The 26,073-nt window shown below is 41.7% G+C and overlaps 1 protein-coding gene across 4 annotated transcripts in view; it reads left to right on the top strand.

Annotated features, from left to right (window-relative positions):
* The window catches only part of smap1 (small ArfGAP 1), a 186,022-nt gene that overhangs the window by 74,665 nt on the left and 85,284 nt on the right, over nucleotides 1-26,073 (top strand). For all 4 annotated transcript variants that reach the window (XM_042333744.1, XM_042333743.1, XM_042333742.1 and 1 more), the window contains exons 5-6: nucleotides 7,226-7,315; nucleotides 15,413-15,493. In XM_042333744.1, the coding sequence (XP_042189678.1) occupies nucleotides 7,226-7,315; nucleotides 15,413-15,493 (171 nt within the window). The remainder of the gene's footprint in view (nucleotides 1-7,225; nucleotides 7,316-15,412; nucleotides 15,494-26,073) is intronic.

Here is a 26,073-nt window from a genome sequence, read left to right as displayed (position 1 = left end):
CCAGTGCTCCACTCTATGTCGCTAGGTGTACAAGACGGGCCAATCCTTCATGCTCTTGGCTGGGCCATGTTACTGTCTACTATCTAACCTGAATGCTGTTCACATTGGATCCAATACACAAACTGGTAGGTTAGCATTTTGTACTCTATTCATAGTGAAGCACTAGAGAGGAAACCATTAAAATGGCAGTTTTGTACTTGTGAAAAAATATCCAACTCGTGTAGTGGGACATGTTGGCAAGATACAAACCAGAAACATGATCTGTTGAGATTTATTGTGCAGAGGTAAAATAGGCTTGCAAATGATAATAATACTTGTATTTGATATAGCGCCTGATCACGTCTTTGATACCTTCCAAAGCATTTTACAGAATATGCTGTAAAGTGAATTGACTGTAAATGATGCGATATATTGACAAGTGACAGTACACCTGTGGCAGCTTTACAGTTTGCTCTATTAATGCATAGTGTCTTAAGTCTCAGTGGTTTGTCAGTGAAAATTTATTTCCTGAAGGCTCTCACATTCATGTTATTAGCTGGCTGCAATTACAAAAGTTTCAAAAGGGATATTTGTGCGGTTGGAGTAATCTCAAGGGAGCAGGGGGGAAGCAGGGTGATCAAAAACACGGTTGAAGAGAGGTTTTTGAGGTGGGTCTTGAAGGAGGCAAAGGATGGTGAGGTGGAGGGACTGTAGATGGAGGTCCAGAGGGTGGGGGCAGAGTAGCAGAAGGCCCGCCCGCCAATGGTGGGGCGGGCGAGATGGCTGAGCGGAGGGAGCAGGCAGGATGGTAGGATCTTAGGAGGTCACAGAGGTAGGGGGGAGCAAGACCATGGAGGGGTTTGAAGGTGAGGACCAGGATCTTGAACTGTATCCTCAGTGTGTTGGGAAGCCAGTGGAGTCGGGCGAGGATTTGGTCCTCGTCACGGAGCCTGGTGCTGTAGAGGACATGGGCTGCAGCGTTCTGGATGATCTGCAGCCTGTGGAGGGAGGAATTGGGGAGGCTGACGAGAAAGATGTTTGCATAGTCAAGCCTTGGTGTAATGAATGCATGAATGAGGTGTTTCGGCGACTGCTGTGTGAGACGTGACGGAGCCGGGGGAACGCAGAGCAGGTCATGGCGCGGATGTGGGGTAGAAAGGATAGTTGAGGGTCAAACAAGACCCCGAGGTTCTGGACTGGCTTAATAAGGTGGAGTTTGCAACCATGGATGGTGATGCTGTCAGCGCCTGAGGTGAGGAGGCGCTGACGGGAGCCAATCAGGAGAGCCTCGGTCTTGTTGACGTTCAACTGAAGAAAATTAACTCTCATCCAGGACTTGATGTCTGACAGACATTTTGTCAGCACAGCAGTGTGTCATGGAGTCAAGGGTGGAGGCAGAGAGATAGATTTGGGTGACATCCACATACATCTGGAAGTTGACCCCATGTCTGCGGATGATGTCATCAAGAGGGAGCATACAGATATTGAAGAGGAGGGGACCAAGGACAGAGCCCTGAGAAATGCAGAGTATGAGATGATGAGTTGTTAGAGGAGAAACCGTTTATGGAGCTGAAGTGGAGGCGAGAGGAGAGACAGTGGATGAGGATAGAGTGGTCAACAGTGTCAAAGGCAGCAGAGAGGTCAAAGAGGACGAGGAGGCAGAGGGAGCCCTGGTCGCAGATGGACAGAATGTCATTTGTCACTTTGACCAGGGCTGTTTCTGTGCTGTGGGTGGCACGGAAACCCGATTGGAGGGGTTCGTGAAGGGAGTGACGGGAGAGGAAAGAGCGAAGTTGAGAAGCAACAACTCATTTCAGGACCTTGGAGAGGAAAAGGAGGTTGGAGATTGGGCAGTAGTTTGAGAGAAGAGAGTGTTTTTTAAGGATAGGAGTGATGACAGATGTTTTTAATGGAGTAGGAACAGTACCAGTGGACAGGGAGAGGTTTATGATGTCTGTGAGTAGAGGGGCAAGGAGGTGGAGTTGGGAGCTAAGGGAAGGGGTAGGGATGGGGTCGAGGGAGCAAGTGGTTGGTTTCATGCGGACTATAGTGGCGGTGAGTGAGGAGTGAGAGACAGGTTTGAAGGTGTGGAGGGATGGATAGGGACTGGGATGAGAGGGGTAGTGGAGGAATATTCCTGAATTTACCAGCTAGATACTGGGTTTGCTGACACTGCAACTTTTGAACCTTAGGCAGGAGATTCAATTTTGCAGCCCAACTTACCTGAAGTTGAATCCCCAGTTCAGCTTCTTTGTGCCATTATTTGGAGCAGTCTCTTCTTGTTTTGAGTCTCCCCAGCAATGTTTTTACCATTCACAACTTGGAGTTGATTTTGTCAACGTGAGCATTGAGTTTCAGCTGATGAACTGTGACTGTTTCCTTGTGTACAAATAGAGCTTTTAAAAGGTTCTGGCCAGATTGAGAGAGATGCAATACAATCAACTCCCAGGTTCCACACAGTCCTGCAGTATTTTCGTTTGGAAGAAGAATCTAAATTATAGTGGTGGAAATTGCTCAATGCTTCAATCTGTATTGTGGATTGAATTGCTGTCCAGATATGTATTTCATCCACTGGCTGACGACAACAAAAGTAGTTTTCTGCTTTAGTGTGTATTTCCATTTCATTCGTTATAATAATAATAATCCTTGCATTTCGTATGCAGGATTTGCCCACAAAATATACAGAAACTTTACAGTATATTTTGTGAAACGCTTTGAGACGTCTCAAAGATGTGATAAGATGCTATATCAAATGGAAGGATTATTATTATACTGTAAAGTGGTTTGACTGTATATTTGTGGGCAAAATACAGCAGCCAATTGTGCACCGCAGTTTCCCACAAATAGTCATGACTAAATTCTTATGGTTTTTTTTGAGTGATTATTATCCCCGGAAAAGTGATCCGCCAATCGACCAACAACCAGGTTCCTACTTATCACAAAGTAAACAGAAGCGTGTGAAGGAAGGAAACTTGCCCAATATTTTGCCCTTCCAGGAATAGAACCCAGGTCTCTTGCTTGCGAAGCGAGTGCTCTAACCACTGAGCTATAGGACTCCATTTTAAAAATTAAAATGATATAAAAAATTCTGTTTTTCCATTTCCCACTATTTCTTCATCTGTTCTGTGCGTATGTGCTCTTTTCATGTTGCTCTGTCCTTGCCTTTATCTCCCTTATATGCTGCTGAGAAGGAGGTATTTGGTAGAATTATCTGATGGAATGATTCGGTGAAAAAAGAACTTGCATTTTTGTAGTTGTCACCTTACCAAATCACCAGATTTGAGCAGAGAGCCCAGCAGAGTGAGGAGAGAACTGAGTGAGGTGGAACAGAGTGAGAATTCTGTTAAGGAATTTGGTGAGAGTGGGAATTCAGTGCAGAGGGGGAAAGAGGTGAATAATTATAAAGTATATAAGTTATATTGAAATAATATAAAACACATCTAGGAATATGGCATGTCAGCTGAGACCGGTTGCATGCACAATGTGTGCCATGTGGGAATCCCAGGATACTTTGTGTGCCCTGGACAGACACGTGTGGAGGAAGTGCCTCCGGCTGCTCGAGCTTAGGGTTTCTGAGCTTGACGAGAGGCTGGTGTCACTACATAGCATATGGGAGGCTGAAGAATTCACGGATCGAATGTTTCAGGAGGTGGTCACCCCACAGCAACAGAGGGTTCAGGAGGAGAGTGAGTGAGTGACCACCCAGCATCGAAGGAAGAGGGGATGGGCAGTGCAGAAATCCCCTGAGTGTGCGGCACTTACAAACCGGTTCTCAGTATTGAATACCAGTCAGGGTGATGACACATCTCGGGAGAGGAGACAAAAGCCAATGGATGCACAGGGGAACACGGAAGAATGTCAATACAATTGTCATTGGGGACACAACGGTGAAATGAGTAGACAGACGTTTCTGCAACTAAAGACGTGACTCTTGCATGGTATGTTGCCTTCCTAGTGCTGGGGTTGAAGACATCACAGAACGGGTGGAAAGCATTCTGCAGGGGGAAGGGGAACATCCAGAAGTCGTGGTCCATGTTTGGATCTGTGATGTAGGGAAGAGTACAGGGAGAGTATCAGAAGCTGGGGAAAAAGCTAAAGAGTAAAACTTCAAAGGTGGTGATCTCTGGATTACTCCCAGTGCCTCGTGCAAGTGAGCATCAAAACAGCAGGATCAAACACATGAATACATGGCTTGAGAAATGGTGCAGAAAGGAGGGCTTCAGATTCCTGGATCATTGGGACTAGTTCTGGGGGAGGTGGGACCTGTACAAGGTGGATGGGTTACACTTGAACAGGATTGGGACCAATGTCTTCTCAGGGAAGTTAACTGGTGATGTGGGGAAGGGTTTAAAGACATTTTGAGGGGGGAAGGGAATCAGGATATCACATTAGAGAGGACAAACAAGTTACATAGAGGGCTCGGAGAGACAAATAGCAATGTAATAAGGAGTAATCCTGAAAATAGAGGGATTAGATGGGGAGAAATGCAGAACAGACTAAGTTGGTCTTGGAGTACATGTGCGTAATTGCGTGGAGTGTAACAAATTGGGTTGGTGAGCTGCGGCTCAAGTTGCCACATGGGGTTATGATGTAGTGGCAATAACGGAGACCTGGCTCAAACAAGGGCAGGAATGGGAGCTGAATATTCCTGGCTACAATGTATTCAGGAGGGAGAGAGAAGAAAAAAGGAAAAAAAGGTGGTAATATTGATTAAAGACACGATTATGGATCTGGAAACGGACGATGTGCTCGAGGGTACAAAAACAGAATCTATTTGGTTAGAGTTAATGAGCAGAAAAGGAGCTGTTACTTTGTTACGTGTATACTATAGACCACCAAATAGTGGGAAGGAGATAGATGAGCAAATTTACAAGCAGATTTCAGAAAGATGCAAAACCAATAAAATAGTGATAATGGGGGAACCTCAATTACCCTAACACAGACTGGCAAAATAACAGTGTAAAGGGCAAGGAGGGGGAAGGATTCCTGAAATGTGTGCAGGATAACTTTCTAGATCAGTATGTTTCCAGCCCAACAAGGAAGGAAGCAGTGCTGGATCTAGTTCTAGGGAATGAAGTGGAGCAGGTTTCAGTAGGAGAGCATCTGGACAACAGTGATCACAACATCATGAGGTTTAGAGTACTTATGGAAAGGGACAAAGCAATCGAAGGTGAATATACTCAACTGGAAGAGGGCTAATTTCAGAGAGTTAAAAAGGGACCTAGCCAAGGTGTGCTGGAAAGAAAGATTGTCAGGTAAAACAGCTAACGAGAAATGAGAAGCCTTCAAGGAGTAGATAGTTTGGGGACAGAACAAATACATTCCCACAAAGGGGAAAGCCAGGATATTGAGAGGAATTTCTTTCATTTACTTCAACCAGCAAAAGGCACACACAAGTCATTCCACTTTATTGTATAGCCTGTGAAGCGCTTTGGGACATCTTCATGATGTGAAATGCACAATGTAATATGTAAGGATAATTATTATTTTTCGAATATTTCCTTGGGATCTTTAATGTCCACCTGAAGAACGTCTCATCCAAAGGCCATTACCTCTTGAGATTGCAGTGCTCCCCCAATATTGACTATAGAGTGCACTGGATTATCAGCCTAGACTTCACAAAGAATGTGCAACGTGGAAACAGGTCACTCAGCCCAACTAGTACATGACAATGTTTATACTCTACCTCAATAGATTACAACACTGCTGTTCTAACTCTCAAACTTATCTGAATTTTCTTCAAGTGCTTTCTCCGATGGATACAAGGGTCTTAATTCAATTTCTAGCGGTTCCAAGTGTACAGTCCACAGCAACGTACAATGTGCTGCTGTTTACGCACCCTCTTCACCGTTTCCTTACTCCCTCCCATACCTTTCTGTTCCCTCTCACTGATGTGAAGGTCTAGCTTCCTCTTGAATGCATCTAAAGACTATGAGCTCAAGTCCTGCCATGGTATTCAAAACCAGGGTCAGAAGATGATTAAATCTACAGTGCATGATCCTCTTGTGATTTACATTAAGCATTCATTAATGAAACACACTAGGATTCATAGTACACTTTAATAACAGGCTGAATCATGAATCTGATGCAAGCTCACTTGGGTCAGTTTAGAATTTAGTTTTTCTTTGCAAAAATTTCAGTGCGCCCACGATTTTTGACAATAGAATACTGCCCATATTTTTGCGAAGGTGATTTACCCAGTCAATGATGTTTGAAAATCCATAAATAGTTTTGATATCAGCAGAGCATCAGCAATGTATTGATTCTGCTTGAAATGAGGATAGGCATTTCGTGAAATTAACCCATTCAACCTTTTGAGCAAAGCAATCTAGGAGAAGTACATGCCAACTAGATAGTCAGTGGATTCATAGCATTCACTGTAGTCTGACGAGTCCAGCCCTAATCGGGAGTAGGTCATTTGGCCTGTTGAGCCCGCTTGCCTTAAGTCTATGGTGATTCTCAATCTCTCGCTTGATTGACTTGTTGGTCTTCTGAGCTAGGCATTGCTATGTAATAATAATATAATTCCTGTTATGACCTTTTATGTAAAGATGTTTTATTTTCCTGGATTCCCATTTGATTGGCTCAGCTCCATTTTTAAGGTCATGTCTTATTGTGGATTTCCCCAACTTGATTAAAGTCCGTTTCTATTCGCTATCACTGCCCTCGCACCCCCTGTCTAACACAGTGAGTTCCATTTCCCACAATAGCTACTGAGTGAACAGATCAATTTTCTAAGAATCAGTGCTGAATTATTTGCAGTTTTGTATGTAACCTGAGGACCGCTTATTTGAATAGAGTCAAGACCCTTGTATCCATCGGAGAAAGCACTTGAAGTGAATTCAGGCAAGTTCGAGAGTTGAAGGGCAGTGTTGTAATCTGTTGAGGTCCACAGCCCCTTAAACTGTATCTGATATGAGAGAGTTTGACTGTAATAAAAGTACAAATAGGAAAAAATCACTAACGGCTGTATAAATAGCCGGCAATATTTAATGCAGGAATTAAGTCTTGTGAAATTTTGAGTTTAATTGATTAAGTATCAAGCACGTTAATTCTTTATTCAAAATGCGTCATTTTTAATCACATCAAAAGAACTTGTTTAATCTCTATTGTATTTTCATTGTTCAAATGACAATGTTGCTCGATGCAGCATGAACAGCAACAACCGGGACCTACGTGATATAATGAGCCAAACTCTTTTTAAGGTAAATGACAATTATGACAATCCAGTTTCAATTCTCAACAGAGAGAAAAGGACAAAAGGAAAGATGAAAAGAAGAGGGGAAAAGATCAAGAAAAATCAAGTAAACCTCTTGGTTTTGACAAAGTAAAAATGGTGAGTTAATTTTTGGATGAAGAATAATGTCACTTCTAATTAATTAGGTGTCACTGCCTGAATTGCTAAACTGAAAGGATAATGGATGTGGGAGGTTTTTATACGGTTAATGACTTTGTGAAAACTGACAACTTTTTTGTTTGGGGAGAAGAAAATGGTAAGAATAAATGTTTTGTATTGTGTGGTTTCAAGAATGGATCTAAAAGATGGAGACCAGAGGGATTGAGCATTTCTTTCCCTTTGTCATTAAGTCAATCAAATACTTATGGGAAGCAGAGGAGGACTGGAGATTTCTATGTTATTAGAAGGTGAAGTCATTACCCAATGGAGTGATGTATCATCCTCAAAAGGTTTTTATACCCTTCTTGTACTTGGGTATTCATTGAAACCCTAACTGGCTCTAAAGTTCTCTAGGCTTTTCCTCCTTGGAACAATACACATCGTTTTGCTAATCATTGATCTGTAAGCGTAGATTCTTTGTCTTACACTGTATCTAAACTAAAGATTTCCTCCTTGGTTCAATGATTCAGATCATCAGTGTTGTGTAAAGGTATCAGAATGGAGGGTGGCTATCTGTGGATAAGATTATCCTCCACCCAGTCTTTCTACACTATCTCTGAAGGGCTGAAAATACTGATTAATGGTTAACATTCATTGAATTGTATTTTTGTCTCTTCTGAGAAAAGACAGAGACACATCAACCCAGGGGAGGCAGCTTTTCTGCAACACGGGAAGGCTCGACCGCATGGATGACTTGAGTGTCAAAGATCTTAAAAACACTATTTTCTCAGTGATTTCCACATTATCGATCAGAGCTTGCTTCTCGTGTATGTGGAGAATGATTCATTTTGAAAACGAAGAAAATCCTCTGAGGTTATTTAACAGACTGATAGTTGGGCAACGTTTTTGAAATATTTCCTGAAAAGTTCTTTGCTATTGTTAATTTTTTAAAAAGTGTTCCCACTGCTTGTCCAGCTACGACCGCCTCTGCCTGTTACGGCTTTGGCTTGCAGGATTCATAGGAGCTGAGCGAGATGATTCCCTGCCCCCAGTGACTGGTTTGTCCTTCTAAGTCCTGCCAATGAACCAGGCTGGGCTGTGCTGTCATCAGCAGCGCCCTGGAATACTGTAAACCCGCCTGGCTCAGGAACCGGACTACCAAGACCGCTACAGAGGACCGGATCGATTCCGACATTCTGTAGCCAAGCATCTCACTTAATTGGATTTACATGTAACCGAAGCTTGCCAATGAAGAGAGCTTAGTTTATTCTGTCTTGTTCAGAATAAATGTCTAGTTCGTAATAAACAAATTACTTGGGCAGAAATTCCCCAAGTGAAATAGTGCAGCCTCAATGCTTGACTCTATTGAAATTTGTGCCATTGTACTGTGGAGTCCATTCATTTTGCATGTGCTCAGCCTACCCATTCATTCTCACTTTCCTGCAGCATGTTTTTACACTAAAACAGCAGACTTCAGTGTCATTGGGTGGCAGTTGATGTTGCTTCCTGCTGTAGAAAGCAGGAAGTGGTGTCGGTGGCTACAAATGACCTGAAAACAGCCATTTTAGCTCCCCACACTTTTGACCTCGGTGACCACAAATCGGCCAGTTTTTCCTTTAAGCGTAGGAACTGGCTGGTACACAGAGGGCGAGTCAGAAAGCTGTGCACATGGGCAGTCAAACCAGCTATCACTCCTCACGATAATGGGGGTTAGGATTTTATGGGACCCAAATACTGCATTATAATGGGGTTCCACTGTTTCCTGTGTAGAACTTCAAATCATTTAATGGATTTAAAGCAACTGAGTAGTACATCACTGTGGCATTCCAGATTTTGTTTTCAAATTGTATACTCGTGCACTGTCCAACCTGTTTGATTAACACCTCGAAACTGGCAGCTTGCTCCTTTACAAATGTTTGACAGTCTTTTGTTTGATAGTAGCTATTATCACAATGAGCTGCATTTTTAATGGCAACTTTTAACTTCAGGGCTGATACTAGTGAAAGATTTTTCAAATATATTATATATAAATATATACACATTTGAAGTGCTCTGAGATGCTGAGGTGCATGGCGGGCACGATATAAATCCAAGTTGTTGTTATTGTTATGTGTGTTGGGTTCTGAAGGGCAGGAGACCAGAAAAAAGAAAGCCAAACCAGATGTATCCAAATATAAAACTTTTTAAAATTATTTTTGTCTAATTTTTTGAGTTGTAAGGATTGTTTTCTCTTATTGAAAACGGGTGCTGTCAGTTATGCATGGCCGGCCACCAGTAAATTATAAAATATACATGAGTGAATAAGATGTTTCAACTATTGCTGACAATAAGGTATGTTTGTCCAGTGCATATGATTTTTTAATGTTATGTGACTTCCTAACACACCGTAGAAAGACTTACTGAGTGTTCATTCAAGCGTGCCAAGGTATTTCTGATGAAGGCAAGCCACAGTGAATGGCAGATTTGCTGGCTGTTTGATCGGATGAGAAATTCTCTTGAAAGAAATCCATTAAAATTACTTATCTCAAGTAGTTGCATTATTGGCACTGTTGTTTGATATCCGTGATGATAGGATAGGAAGATGCAATGCAGATACAATCATTCTTCTCACACTGTATCCCAATGGATTTGTTGTCATATTTCTGGGTTGTCTCTTAAGGGCTACTCAGGAAGGTTTTGTAGTTGAAACCACTCTAGATTGAAAATAAATTGCATTCAAACACTAAATTCTTAAAACCAACTACTGACTGCACTGATAGATCGGGGGGAAGAATGATGAGATAAAATCTGCATATGAACGAAACATTTTATTACTCATTTGTTTACTCCGTGGTGTGATCGTTTATTTCAGCATATTGTGTTCAGTGCTTATTTTGAAAATTGGATAAATACTTGAGAAGAATATTAAACGGTGTGGGGAAAGAACAGTGGAGTGGGATTTGGGTAGCTAGCTCCATCAAGATAGCTTCCACCAGGAAGGTGCAATGGCCAATTAGCGCCCTTCTATCTGACGGTGTTTAATTCCTTTAATAATAATAATAATCTTGTATTTGATATAGCGTTTTTCACATCTTCTAGACGTCTCAAAGTGCTTCGCAGAATAGACTGTAAAGTGAATTGACTGTATATTTGTGGGCGAAACTCGGCAGCCAATTGCACACAGCAGTGTCCCACAAAGAGTCGTGGATTGAAGTGACCAATTTATTATTTTTTTTGAGGGAATATTATCAGACATGGAGTAAGGAAACTTGCCCAAGGTTTCACCCTGCCGGAAATCAAACTCAGGTTTCTCACTTGCAAAGCGAGTGCTCTATCCACTGAGCTACAGGACTTCTTCTACTGGTGGGTACACCACACTTGGGAGTCCTGTAATGTATTGATTAGAGCGCTTGCCTCGCAAGCGAATGGACACAGGTTTGTTTCCTTACTCCACACTGTTTGACCCTGCAGTAAGTAGGAACCTGGTTGTTAGTCGATTGGTGGATCGCTTTCCAGTGGTAGTAATCCCTTGAAATTTTTTTTATAATAATCTGGTTACTCAATCCACGACTGTTTGTGGGACACTGCGGTGGGCAATTGACTGCTGTGTTTCGCCCATAAAAACATGGTTAATTCACTTTACAGTATATTCTGTTGAGCGCTTTGAGGCGTCTCAATGACATGATAAGACCATAAGACATAGGAGCAGGAGTAGGCCATTTGGCCCCTCAAGCCTGCCCCGCCATTTAATAAGATCATGGCTGATCTTCTAACCTAATTCCATTTACCCGCCCTATCCCTTAATCCCTCTATTCTTTAGAAATCTATCAACCTCAGTCTTGAATATGTTCAAGAACTGAGCATCCCCAGCCTCTGGGGTAGAGAATTTCACAAATTCACTACCCTGTGAGTGAAGAAACGTTTCCTCAACTCAGTTCGAAAAGGCTGACCCTTAATCTTGAGACTATGACCCCTAGTTTTAGATTCTCCAACCAGGGGAAACAGTCTCACAACATCTACCCTGTCAAGGCCCTTAAGAATCTTATAGCTTTCTATAAGATCACCTCTAATTCTTCTACATTCTTGAAAATATAGGTCTAGTTTACTCAACCTATCCTCATAGGTCAACCCCCTCATCCCAGGAACCAACCTAGTGAACCTACGCTGCACCCCTTCTAAGGCGAGTATGTCCTTTCTTAAATAAGGAGACCAATATGCTAGGTGGGGTCTCATCAAGGCCTTATACAATTGCAGCAAGACTTCCTTACTCTTGTCCTCTAACCCTTTTGCAACGAATGCCAACATGGCATTAGCCTTCCTAGTTGCTTGCTGTACTTGCATACAAACTTTTTGTGACTGGTGTACAAGGACACCCAAATCCTAGTCTCTTCCCCCTCTAGAAAATAATCCGCTTTTCTGTTTTTACTACCTAAGTGAATAACTTCACACTTCCCCACATTATGCTCCATCTGCCACCTTTTTGTGCAGTTTAATCAGAAGTTGATGGATTGCAATCAGGAATGGGAATCATAACAATGGTAATAATCCTTGCATTTGACATAGTGCCTTATCGCGTTGTTGAGACACCTCAATGCACTTCACAGAATATACTGTAATGTGGATTGACTGTGTATTTTGTGGGTGAAATGCGGTAGCCAATTTGCCAAAGCAAAGTCCCACAAACAGCCGTGGATTGAGTGATCAAATTATTATTTATTTTTGGAGGGATTATTAACCCTGGAAAGCAATCTTCAATTGACTAACTACGAGATCCTACTTACTGCTAGATAAATAGAGGCGTGTTGCCTAAGGTTTTGCCCCACTCAGGAATTGAACTCAGGTCCTTTCGCTTGCGAGCTGAGTGCTCTAACCTTGGTCTATATAAGCCTCCTGTCATTGTATCTCCTGCCCAAGCGAACTGGGATCGAACTAGGCTTCCCAGTTAGTATGGCTCAACCACTCACTGAATAAACTCATTGACCTATCAAGGGAGTTCTTTTTCAGTCTTTTAAATGAAAGTCTTTGATTTATGAGTGAGTGGAAAACAGTTTGTATGGAGCTTTCTGTTTGCCTTGCACATTCCGTCTCTAGTTCTTTCCTGAATGTATTACTGTCAAGTTGTCTTCATTGTGCTATACCGTTTCTTTCCTCACAGGATTGTGATATGATTGTCATACTGGAACAAGTCCTTTTCCTAGTAAATTTTTGTTGCAGAGAAAGTCGTCACGTAATGCCGATTTTAAGAGGGAAAAATATTTGTTGTCTATGTGACAGCTTTTTACTCGTGGGGAAAGGTGCCTGGGGACAATTGGAGCCTTTGCTCCTGAACACATCCAGTCGTACATATTGCTACATCCTGTGATATCTGATCCTTCACGTCACCTTTTAGTTTTGCTGAATTTGATTCCAACTGTGCAGATAACAGAGCTTCACAGCATGAGCTCCACAATAGCCTCACCAGCTTTATGCAGTTGAATTATGCTTTGATTTCCTCTTTTGTGTGCCTCCCATTGCGAAAATCCTTTTTTAACTCAGAATCCAGATTTAGTAGTTCAGTGTCACTGTTAGAAACCGTGATGTGCACACAGCTTAAGGATTTTCAACTAATATTAATGCACATGATAATCACATTATGGAGCTCAAAGACTTGAACAAACTCTCACTTCTCTTGTTCCTTTTATCTTTGTTTGGTCTTTCTTTCAGTTTCTTTGATTCTGTTACACTTTTCTGCTTCGTGTTCCATTTCTCAATCTTTCTCACTTTTTTTTGTTTCCATCTTAGGTGGATCTCAGTTTGGTTTGGATACTCTTAAGCATGGCAAATGGGTTTCCGCCTGTGTCAGACACCCGACTGACAAAAAAAAATGTCCTTCTTGCTTTCTTGCTTCCACCATTGTCGAATATGTTCATAGATTTTCTCCCTTTAGAATCTTACAGCACAGAAGGAGGCCATTTGGCCCATCATGCCTATGCCGGCTCTTTAAAAGAGCTTTCAACTAGTACCCACGCTCCGCTCTTTCCCCATAGCCCTGCAAATGTTTCTTTTTCAAGTACCTATTCAATTCCCTTTTGAAAGTTATTGTTGTATCTGCTTCCACCACCCTTTCAAGCAGTGCATTCCAGATCATAACAACTCTCTGGGTAAATAGATTTCTCCTCATCTCCCCTCAGGTTCTTTTGCCAATTGTCCTCTGGTTACCAACCCACCCGCCAGAGGAAACAGTTTCTCCTCATTTACTCTTATCAAAACCCCTTATGATTTTGAACACCTCTATTAAATCTCCTCTTAACCTTTTATGCTCTAAGTTGAACAGTTCCAGCTTTTCTAGTCTCTCCACGAAACTGAAGTCGCTCATTCCCTCGTATCACTCTGGTATTTATTGTACCTACTTTTTATACGTTTTAAAATGCAACAGTTATTTATTTAATACGTTTTTTTCACTCCCCTGCTTTTCATTCCCCAGCTTGTGAGTTGAATGATCTCTTGCTATATTGAATATTGCACTGTCTAAGTGACTGAATCTATTCATCCTGTATAACTATTGGGTTATGTTGTCTTTTTTTCTCGTAGGGCTATGATTTTAACTATTGTCACAGCAGCACACTTTTTTCCTTTTTGAAGAAGACACTTAAGTATTATTCCTGCATGATTTCTTTTCAAGCCAGTGTAGAATTTATTTGAAAGCCTCCTATTTTCATTCAGTATTCCCAGTGACGAGTTGCTCCGATTGTGACCGTGTGCTTCCCTTCTCTGAATCTTATTCCGTCACAATCATCTGCACTTAACCTTCCTCGGAGTCGGACTTTGCCATTGTCAAGCGCTCCAGGACTCTACACTGCGTGAAGGCCACTATATAAATGCAATTTGTTGTTCCTTTAAACCGGGCTTTAACCAAGTCAATTTTTCTCCATCCCTGACACATTGCCAACAGTCAGTCACTATCTTACCCCCTTCGCAGCTGAAACCCTCAGCCACACCCTTTTCACCTCAATAACATTTCCAATGCCCTGCTCGCTGGTCTCTGTAGCTCTCAAGCTGCAGGCCATCCTGAGCTCCACAGCCAGAATCCTCTCCCACACCAGGCTCCGTTAGCCGCTTGGTTTTTCCTGCACCAGACTCCATGAGCCCATCACCCCCTATCTTTGTCTTGCTCTACCGCCTCCTTATGCCCCAACGGATCAACCTGTAAGGTCTGCACCTTGCCTTTCAAATTCCTTCATGGCCCCCCCCATTCTACTTCAGTGATCTGTGGTTATCCCACCTCCACCCTCCGCTCTTCTAACTTGCTTTATGTCCCCCATTTGTTCTGCCTCATCATTGGCATGTGAGCTTTCAGTCACTTTGCTCCATCCTCAAGAACTCTCTTCCCAAATCACTCCAATTTACTCTCTTCCTCTTAGATTTATTTTAGTTGGGTTTTGAATGCTACCTCTTTAATAATAATAATCCTTGCATTTGATATAGTGCCTTATTACGTCATTGAGATGTCCCAAAGCTCTTACAGAATATATCATAAAGTATATTTATAGTTGGCGAAACGTGGCAACCAATTGTGCACCACAATGTCCCACAAACAGTTGTGGATTGACTGATTTATTTGACTCTGAGTGGGAGCTGAGTCGGAGGAAGGGTAAGAGGGAGATGACAAAGCAGTCTTTGTACAGTACTTTGGGACAATGTTCCGATCTGAAATACCTACATATATAACTGTTGTAATCCAGATCCTTAATTACAGATTTTGTAGAACACGTTTCTGTTTGACCTGAGTCCTAACATGATTTGCTTCACCAGAACAGCTGCACGTACAGTATCTTTCACATGGTGCTTGATCATCCACCTCCCCACAATTACATTGCCCCAGCTCACGCTCACTTTACACAGTGTCAGCATACAGCAGGTCTGTGAGATATTTTGAGAACTGCCCTTAGCATAAACAATTAACTGGTATCTTTTCTTGAAGAGTAAAATTCACCAGCACAGGTACTTCACGTTGTTTTAGTGAAGGCACAAAAGTCTTTACTCCTTGTGAAACCCTCAATGTGGACATTAATGGATAGTAATTACGTACACAACAATTTACCAATGCTGCAATGTAAAAACTATCTGCTTCTCTTCCAGTCTCCTCCACATACCATGGGTTTACCCACCAGTATCCTTGGCCTAACTGGAGGAGACCAGCATACAGAGAGTATATCTGTGGTGAGTAATCTTTTATTGTTATTTGTTGACCTAGTGAAATAAAATTCATCCCTTTCCTTTATCTGACCTGGCGTTTTAAGCTTATGTTTAGTTTGGTTTCGAGGAATGCGGTTGAGGAGACAGCATGGAGAAGACTATTAGAGTCTCCAAAACGAGAGAGAAGTACAATGTTTCATCTCAGCCCCACCCTTACTTTACTATAACCTTTGACTTAATAATCCTTGCATTTGATATAACGCCTTATCATGTCTTCGAGATGTTTCAAAGAGCTTTACAGGATTTTTATGGGCAAAACCGGCAGCCAATTGCGTACAGCAAGTAGTGTCTTGCAAACAGTGGTGTTATTGAGTGACCAAATGTATTTATTTGTTTATTGAAAAATAATCATCAAATTAATTGGATGTGACCCTGAATGGCTGAACTGTAAGAAATTCTCCTGAATTTGCCCACATTTAAAAAAAAACTTAACGGCACTGCTATTTTGTGACTAGAATTGTTCAAAATGAAATTCAATTTAAAATTAACAATGCTTTCTTTAATTTTAGTTGAAAAAAGTTTGAGTCGAGTCCCAGCTCAGATCATCTTTGTGCCATTGTAATTTGCTAACAAGACACCAAAAGTCGTCTCTCTGCTTGCCACTACAGTGCCATTCTAGAACAAAAAAGTTAATTGGATTTTCAGACCTTTTGTAAGCCGATGAACAGATCTTTTTAAAAAAGGAAAATTATGATAACCCAAGAATGATTAATTTCTTTAATTGCCTGAGAATCTCAAAATGAATTCACGGCTCCATCGATCTGTTCATGCAAACATGAAAGCAAGAGCGAACAAATGAATGTACTAACAATGAGCCTGTACATGTTCTACCTCCCAATTATTTCTAGTAGCCTCATCTGTGGTCCACTTCTAATTGTCTGCCCTTGATTCTGATGGTGACAAACAATTTGAAATGTGGTCAAGCTTTTAGTAAATCTGTGCCATCAGGCTTCATCTTTTTCTCTTCCTCACAATGCAATGTGTTAATGCTGTGAAGAATTTGGATGGGGGAGGGAAGGGAGCATTCAATACTGTACAAGAATTTTCCCTTTCAATTTAGCTCCTCACAGTATATTTGCCCACAAAATATACAGTCAATTCACTTTACAGTATATTCTATGAAGTGCTTTGAGACATCTTGAAGACGTGATCCAGCGCTATATCAAATGCAATGATTATTATTATTATTTATTTAAAACCATAGAAATCTACAAAGCAGGAGACTGTTCGGCTTGTTGTGCCTTTGCTGGCACTTTGAAAAGAGCTCGGTTTCGACTCATCCACAGATGGTAGGGTAGGGTGCTATAGCAAAGAGGGGACTAGGGATAGAGAAGACTGTACTAATTCCATGGAACACCAACGCAAAGCTTGATGGACAGAATACAACTACTATAATTTCTATGATTCTATAAAAAGTGCACTTCTTGGCTGGTTTCTCGTTTACCCCGTTGCTGCGCTGCTGAAACTTGGACTGCCTGTAGCAAGCCTGCAAAGTAAATGCTACTTGAGAATAATGAACATAAAGGTCATTTACATGCTTAGCTTTATTCAAAATCATGACCAACAAAGGTCACAGCAGCCATTAAAGGTGTCGGGTTTGACAGTTGCTTAATTATCATCAAAGGTTCATTGTCTTCTGAGTCTCCTGAAAAACGTCATTGTAGGGCTCATTATATTCCTGTAGTGTATTGGTTAGAGCACTCGCCTCGCAAGCGAGAGGACCTGGGCTCGATTCCTGGGCAGGGCAAAACATTGGGCAAGTTTCCTTGCTCCACACACCACTTATTTACCGAGCAGTAAGAAGAAACCCGGTTGTTAGTCGATTGGCGGATTGCAAAATACACAGTCAATTCACTTTATCTTATATTCTGGGAAGCACTTTGAAACGTCTCAAGGACATGATAAGGAGCTATATCAAATGCAAATATTATTATTATTAACGTGCCAAATAATTTTGCCTTCATTTCTGCAATGTCCTCAACTGTGAGCAATGTTCTCTTGTTCTTTTGAAATAACTTCATGTAAGAAACTCCTCGCAGCATTTTAAACACCTTGTTCTGTGAAGAATTTTGTGCAAACAGAGTATGGAATTACTTTTTCAAGATGAAAGTCTGTACTTGGGTATAATTCTGAAGGTGATACTGTATGGTGTTAGTATGAGAAATGTTTCAGCTGCATTTAAAATTAGGTTTTCAGTCACTTGTTCTTGTAGAAGAGATTATTTTTCAAATCCGCAGCCAAATCCGATCTCATTAACACTTTTGAGATCAACTCTTTTTCTCTCTGCCCCTCTCATTTTAATCGTTCTTTACCTCCGCCTCAGCACACAGAATGAGAGCAATGAAGCCTGACCTTCAGCGATGCAAGAAAATTACCCCTTTTGAACTCTGTTGGCATTTTACCGCAGTGATTTGGCAGTGAGACTGGCGAATTCTGTAGGGGGAGGCATTGCTTTGACCTTGTCAGTGACACAGACTTCAGAAAGGCATGATCGGATAGGGTGAAGGAATGAGAGTTGACCTGCTTGTTGACCCTGAGGTTGGTAACCAGATTGATCAATGCGACAGATTCTGTACACATTCTTTCCCCTTTTTTTTAAACAAAAAGTGTGTATCTGCACAATTCACAGACCAGCTCTGAGTAATTAAAAATAAATTGTTTTCCTTGTGCTTTGAGTTGGAGGCAATTGTCAAACTGTTCTTAAGAGTGAAGGTAAAAGGTTTCAGAGAAATTCTGCTTTAAATATTAAAACTGTCAGACCCATTCTTTTTTAGATGTCTGACTTTTATCATTCCTGTTCCTTAATTGGTAAATAAAACATGTCCTTGACATGCTTGGTGCCTTTTTTTTTAAAAACAAGTTTTTCCACCTTTACTCCAATTTTGTACATAAATATTCCTTGGATTTGATGTGAAACATTTTGATGCTGTACATCAAAATGTAATGGTCCCTTACCATCCCCTACATTGCCCGCTAAGTTTCTAAATCAAATGCAAGGATTATTATTATGACCATAGAGCCACCTGCGTGCTTCAGTGATCTACAAAGAATGGGAGTAATCAATTTATTGCAATTGTACAACCTTCCACATGTGGACAGCCAAGCTGGAGTGGATCGTTCTTTCTAGATGATCTCACAATTGAAATGGTCGTATATGTAAGCGCTGATCTACAAATTTCCTTACTTGTAAAGTATGCAAATTCACTTGCTGATTCTCAGTCAAATCAATTATTATTACAGCAACCAGTTTGCTTTTCTAGTGAACTGTACAGTTCTTTGTTTAGTCCGAAATTTTCTGTCAAACACTGGGCTATTCAACTCAGTGCAGCGCCACCTTCTCCAGGTCAGAAGGCGTTTGATTCAGAGTCTGTGCTGAGTTACCTGATCTCAACCTGAGGAGCTGTCAATACTACCATTGACTTTAACATCTCGGCTATGGAAGGAGGGTGGAATGAGCTAGGTTTCCTGCTCTTAAGTTGAGCGAACCCTGCTATAATGTATGTGTGCATATTCTCTCACCTTAAGAATGTTCATTTGGATGCTGTAAGCAGCCCGCACCCCCACTTGGATGAATGCACTCAGCAGAAAAGCACTCTTAGGAAGGGAGAACGTGGTAGAAATAATTTCCTTGTCGAGAAATTGTCAACAGATGAAAAAATAATACTGCAGTTGCCCCACCCAATTAATCCAAAAACTCCAGAAGCTTCAGTTAAATTGGGTTCAAATTATTTACGAATAAGTACATTAGGTGTTGGATAATAATAAAAATCCTTGCATTTGATATAGCGCCTTATCACATCGTTGAGATGTTTCACTGAATATATTATAAAGTGGATTCACTGTATTTTGTGTGCAAATTGCAGCAGCCAATTTCACACAGCTGTTTCCTGCAAACAGTCGTGGATTGAGTGACACTTTTTTTAATGTCAGTTTTGTTGGAGGTGGGATGATTGAGCTGTGAGATCTAAACTAAATTGTGTTTAGCAATCAGTCTAAGTGTTGAATAGTTGGGTGTTGGCGGTATTTTCATGTAGTTAAGGTGTCGATGGGGATGAACCACTGTACTGTGTAAATCAATACCAAAAAATCTACCACATAATTTCCATTCTAAGCTGGCATGAACCATATAACCTTATCGACTGGAAACTTAAATTACTCTTCTTTTCATGCACGCAGTGAATTATTGATATTGGTGAATTAAATAACTTGATCATCAATGACAACGCTCCTGAAGAAATCAGTCTTCACACCAGCATTAATAGTGTATTGTGCCCCAGGAAAATCTCTCTGACCTGACCTGCTTTTGTACCTCAATAATTCCTGAGACGTTTATTCGGCTGGAAAATGTATAGAATACCATGTCTACATGTTCTTGAAAGACGATTTCAGGTTGAGTTAACAGAAGATTATAATTCCACTTTCTTCAAAGGTAACTAAATTGATCATATTTTCTATTAACGACAATAGCCTTTGCTTTTCTAAAATATATATATATATAATGCTGAATGGTAGGCTTTTTGTAACAGTGATTACATTTTGTTGTGGTTCAATGGATGTCGTTATAATGTTCTTAAAGGGGCCCAATCACTTGTGATCATTGTTCTATTCTTCACATGGCCCTTCCCCCCCAAACCAGAGATTCCAGTTGTATTTAGAGGAGATTCACAAACCCATTCATGTGGAGGTGTTCGGTTTAGCAGTTCAGTTCATTGGTGGAACTGTAATGAAAAGTATTGCTTGGCTTCTGGTTAATTTCCCTGTTGTCTAACTGTTTTCTAATCATTTCCCTGTATCCCAACACACACTGGGGTCCCCAAGCCTTGGCTCTGCCAACCTGCACCTAACACTTTCCCAGATTAGGTAAACAGTATGTGTCCCTCCAGGAAGAGAGTGCGCATTCCATTCCAACAATCTTATCTCTGGGATTTCCATGTGTACAGCCGATGCATGGAATTCTCAGGTTGGTTTGGATACTCTTAGCACAGTGGTGGGTTTCCGCATGTGTCAGACACCCGACTGACAAAAAAAAATCCTGCTCCAATTAGGCTACCTACATACTTACAGATACTTACACAGCGAGACACAGATAGGTTAGGTGATTGGGCAGGTAGGTGACAGATGAAGTATAATGTAGGGAGGCGTGAAGTCATCCACTGAGGTGAAAAAACAGTAGAGCGGGTTATTTATTAGAAGGGGAGAGATTGGAATGTGTTAGCGTCCAGAGGGACTCGGGTGTCCTTGTACAACAAGCACAGAAAGTTAGTCTGTAGGTTCAGCAGCAATTAGGAAGGCGAACGGTACGTTAGCATTCATTATGAAAGGATTAGAGTATAAGAGTAGGGAAGTCTTGCTGCAACTGTGTAGGGCCCTGGTGAGACCACACCTGGAATACTGTGTGCAGTTTTGGTCTTCTTATTTAAGAAAGGATGTACTTGCCTTGGAGGGGGTGCAGTGTAGATTTATTAGGTTACTACCCGGGATGAAGGGGATGAGTTACGAGGATAGGCTGACCAATTTGGGCCTATATTCTCTGGAATATAGAAGAATTAGAGGGGATCTTATAGAAACCTATAAGATTATCAAAGGGCAGATAGAGTAGATAGTGGGAGATTGTTTCCCCAGTTGGAGAAACTAAAACCAGGGCTCACAACCTTAAAATCAGAGGCAGCCCTTTCACACTGAGTTGAGGAAAAACTTCACTCAAAGGGCAGTGAATGTATGGAACTCACTACCTCAAAGGGCTGTTGACGCTCAGTCCTTGAACATATTCAAGACTGAGATAGATAGATTTCTTATTGCAAAAGAGATTAAGGGATATGGGGATAAGACAGGGTCAGGTTATTAGCTGGAGATAGATTGGAAGATCAGCCATGATTGAATGGCGGGGCAGGCTCGAAGGGCCGAATGGCCTACTCCTGCTCCTACATGATATGTTAGATTGGATCTGATTTTACTGTTAAAGGATTTGGTGTTTCCTTGCTGCTCAATTTCCTTACTGCTCGCCCCCGCCCAGTCACTTGTGGGGTTCTTCAAGGCTCTATCCTTGGCTCCCCCTTCTCTTCCTCATGTATTACCCCACTCCTTGCCAAACTCCACTGGCTCCCTGTCACAGAGCGGATCGACTTCAGGATCCTCACTCTGGTGTTTAAATCCCTCCACGACTTGGCACCCCCCTATTTTTCCAACCTCCTCTCTCCTCATAGCACTACCCTCCACTCTACCGGCCCTGGTCTCCTCCTTGTCCCTCGAATCTTCCGCTCCACTATCGGCAGCCCCAAAGCTATGGAACTCCCGCCCACCAACAATTCCTTCGCCTTGCCCTCTCTTTCACCATTTTCAGGATACGCCTGAAGACCTTCCTCTTCGACCCTGCCTACAGTCATCTTCCCCCTCCCCCTGGCTCGGCATCGGGCCCCACCATTGTTAAGTGCTCTGGGACGCTGCCTGGTGTGGAGGGCGCTATATAAATGCAAGTTTTTGTTGTTGATTACATTCCCATTTGCTAAACCCTTTGTGCCTATTGCTGGATTCCACCATGTCGATTGGAAGCAAAAATGTGTCAGGTAAATGAAAAACTTATTAGCATGAGGTTACATTCCGGTGATTTGGAGGGAGTTGTGTTGCACTGCAGCATGTTGACACTTCATCAATATCCTCGCAGTTCAAATGCTGCGCTCCTCTCTTGTGCAAACAATCAAACCTTGAGGAAAGTGAATCAATTTAAATTCATGCTGTTATGGATTAGGACCATTTCTTCACATAAAGGAGGCTGTTGTGGAGGATAAAGCAAAATAATTATTTATGAGCAAAATTTGCAATAAACAGATTTCACTGAGATTCCAGGACTCTTGAATTTCTATCACATTAGGCAATAATCTTTGCATTTGATATAATATCTTTCATGTCGAGAGGACGTCTCAAAGCTCATTATAAAATATGCCCGCAAATATACAGTTAATCAATCCACTTTACAGTATATTCTATGAAGTGCTTTGAGGAATCTTCAACGATGTGTTAAGGCGTTATATCCAATACAAGGATTATTATTCACAGGTTATACTGTAAAGCATAGTCACTGTATTTTGTAGGTGAATGCTGCAGCCAATTTGCACACAGCAATGTCCCACAATCAGCCATGCAGAGGGTCATCAGTTTTATTTGAGGGGTTGTTGTCCAGGACATGGAAGGAACGCTCTCCTCATTTTGAATAGTGGGATGGGATCTTCACCAGCCTCCTGAACAGGACTTGATGGGGCCTTGGTTTTATCTGAATGAAGTCACCTCCGACAATGTAGCACATCCCAGTGCTGCATTGGAGTTTCAGCCCAGAGTATGTGAGTTCAGTCCTGGCCGGGTGGGGGGCAGGGGGGAATTGGTCTTGAGCCCACAACCTTCAGGCTCAGACTGCTACTATCTCCTCTCGGGTGTCCCAATCTTCTGCTTATCTATTTAAAGTTGCAATGTTTTATGTCTTCATTTTGAAATCGTGAAGAACCAATAATAATCCTTTGCATTAGATATAGCACCTTATCATGACAAAGTGCTTTGCAGAATATACTGTAAAGTGAATTGAAAATGTAGTGACTGTATATTTTGTGGGTGAAAAGTGGTAGCCAATTGCACACAGTAAGGTCCTGCAAACGGTCGTGGATTGAGTGACCAAATTGTTTTTTTGAAGGGATTATTACTCCCAGAAAGCAATCCGCCAATCGACTAACAACCAGGTTCCTATATACTCCTAGGTAAACAGAGGCATGTGGAGTAACCAAACTTACCTAAGGTTTCGCCTTATGAGAATATAGATTAGACATTAGATGTTTTCTCCTTTTTCTTCCTTCTCCTTTTCTCCCCGTCCCCAACTGTAGAAAAGTCATGCTTTCATAATAGATGAATAAGGGCTGGTTGGAATTGAATGTTTTAAAGCAGACGTGATCAAGTACTCTATAGAAGGTTCCTGCACTGATTGGCACCATCAGCCCGTTCATCTTTGCTTCCTGTACATTTTGTCAGTATGTTCCTGGCTTCCCCCTGTGCTTTCCACACCTCTATGTTCTGATAACAGGAACATCAAGTGACAGTAAAAAGACCACATTTGCACAAAAACAGGAATCAACTCATCATTTTAGTATTAAACTAATGAGGCCTTATCCTATTGGTAGTGTTAATAAAGTTATCTCCTATTTCATTTAACCCACCTAAGTCTGCCAGCATTTAAACATAGTGATGGGTTTCTGCATATCGGCTAACCAAACAAAATTCTACCCTTATCTGTGTCCAACTCTGATCCACTACTCATTCTTAACTCCCTCTGTACCACCATCAGCGACTAAGCCCTCAGCCACTATGTTCTGTCACCCAGAATACTGCTCCAATCAATTCACCTTACACCTTCCCTGTTTTCAAGACCTCAAGGCTATGAATCTTCTCCCATATTTCCTCCTTTCTGTTGTCCCCATTGTCTTTTTAAAGTGCTTTAATATTGCTGGTACCTGAGGGCTCAAACTCACACTTGTTGGACGTCAAACGATGAAGCAGTGACCGTCCTACGGGTGGGTGGTAAGCAAGGTCTCTTTGGAGCTGGACTGGCTTTAAGGTGACATGGAATGTCGGAATCGAGCCAGCCCTCTGTGGTAGTCCGGTTCCTGGCCAGGTGGGTCCGCAGTATTCCAGGGTACGGCTGATGACAGCAGAGCCAGCCTGGCTAATCGGCAGGACTTGGAAGGGCAGACTAGTCACTGGGGGCAGAGAGTCATCGCACTCAGCTACTTTTCACCCTGTAAACCTACCAAAGGGTAGGATGGTCCCAGCTGGACAAGCAGCGGGAAAGCTCTTTGAGACGCTACCTTGCGTGGAGGGCACTATGTAAGTGCAGGTTGTTGTGGTTGAAAGCTTGCCAGATAGCAATATCAATGGAAAGCCATGTGGTTTTAGCTGGTTAGACTGTAGCAGTTACCGCAACGCACACTCTGGGATCCCCAAGTCTTGCCAACGTGCGCCTAATACTTTCCGGAATTAGATAAGCAGGATGTGTCCCTCCAGGGAGAGAGAGGACATTCCATTGTGCACCAGTTTTGGTTTAGGCCGTTTAACTTTGTGAAACATGGAGGATGCTGAAAGAAACTGATACAAACTGTCATACAGCGCTACAGGGAAGGATAAACTATAAATAATGCAGGTTATATTAATGGTTGTGTTTCACAGCAAGAGGGTAACTTACAAAGTTAAGGTACTTGGAGTAAAGTTTAATATTGCTAATTTTAAATCAGATTATTAAATCTTATTCAATCAGATTTTGGTGGGGTGGGGAGCGTTGCTCTCCATTGGGTTCTCCATTGACTATTCTGCATTTGTGGAGTCCCATAGTGTGTGTGGTTACCGCACTTGCCTCACAAGCGAGAGGACGTGGGTTAGATTCCCAGGCGGAGCAAAACCTTAGGCAAGTTTTCCTACTCCACACGCTTTTGTTTACTTAGCAGTAAATTAGTCGTTTAGCAGATTGCTTTACAGGGATAATAATCTCTCCAAAATAAACGTGTAGTCACTCAATCCATGACTGTTTGTGGGACACTGCTGTGTGCAATTGGCTGCTGAGTTTCATCCCCAAAATGCAGTCAATCGACTTGATAATATATTCTGCAAAGCAGAATTGAGGTGACTCGAATGATGTAATAATACGCTCTAGCAAGGATTATTATTTTATGTCTACCTGTACCCGTTGCAGCTACCCTTGCAACCAAAGGATCCAATAAAGAATGCAGATGGACACACAGACAGACACATAGACAGACATTTCATCTTTATCTATACTTATCTGCGAGGGCTCCTGTGGGAGGATTCATTTTAGCTGCGCTGTTCTTTGAGTGAGCAACTCATTTTGGCGCGCTTTTGCAGACTTTTCAGCATTGAAGTGTAGCCACGCTGTTCTTTGGTCTTCAGTTTCATTTAATGGGCCTTCTCTCTTTTGTCTAGTATTTTTACTTATCCTTGAAAAGTTTGATTTTCACTTAGGCATCTTTATAGTGATAAATATAACTGTATAATTTATAATCAGCAGGACGTCCTCCCGACATGAAAGGTGCTTTAAAAATGTAATTTTGTTGTTTTTGCCGTGACTTAGCTTTGTCTGTACGATGCCACAAAGCGCCACTTTGACTTGGTGCCGCCAGGTATAACTGCAGCGAAAAACGCAAACCTCAAATACATTTTAGGTCATAATTCATGAACAATAGGAGATACTCAAAAACAATTATGCCCATGTCGCTCCCAGATGCAAGACATTTCTGATGAGGTATAAATCATGTCTCTCCGTCAATCGGTTATTGAGATCCTTCTTGAAGCGCATGTGGACAGACGGACCTTGTCCTTTTATTAGTACAGAAGATTATTACTACAGAAATAACAGCCAGCTTGCTATCCTTATTTGCAGGAATAATAATAATCCTTGCATTTGATATAGCGCTTTTCACGTCTTCTAGACTTCTCAAAGCGTTTCACAGAATATACCGTAAAGTGAATTGACTATTTGTGGGTGAATGCAAAGGTCT

The sequence above is a fragment of the Callorhinchus milii genome, unplaced genomic scaffold (genome assembly GCF_018977255.1).
Source record: "Callorhinchus milii isolate IMCB2004 unplaced genomic scaffold, IMCB_Cmil_1.0 Scaffold3, whole genome shotgun sequence".
In the NCBI taxonomy this organism is placed as follows: domain Eukaryota; kingdom Metazoa; phylum Chordata; class Chondrichthyes; order Chimaeriformes; family Callorhinchidae; genus Callorhinchus; species Callorhinchus milii.
The sequence above is the reverse complement of the archived record's forward strand: the minus strand, read 5'-3'. Positions and strand labels throughout refer to the sequence as shown.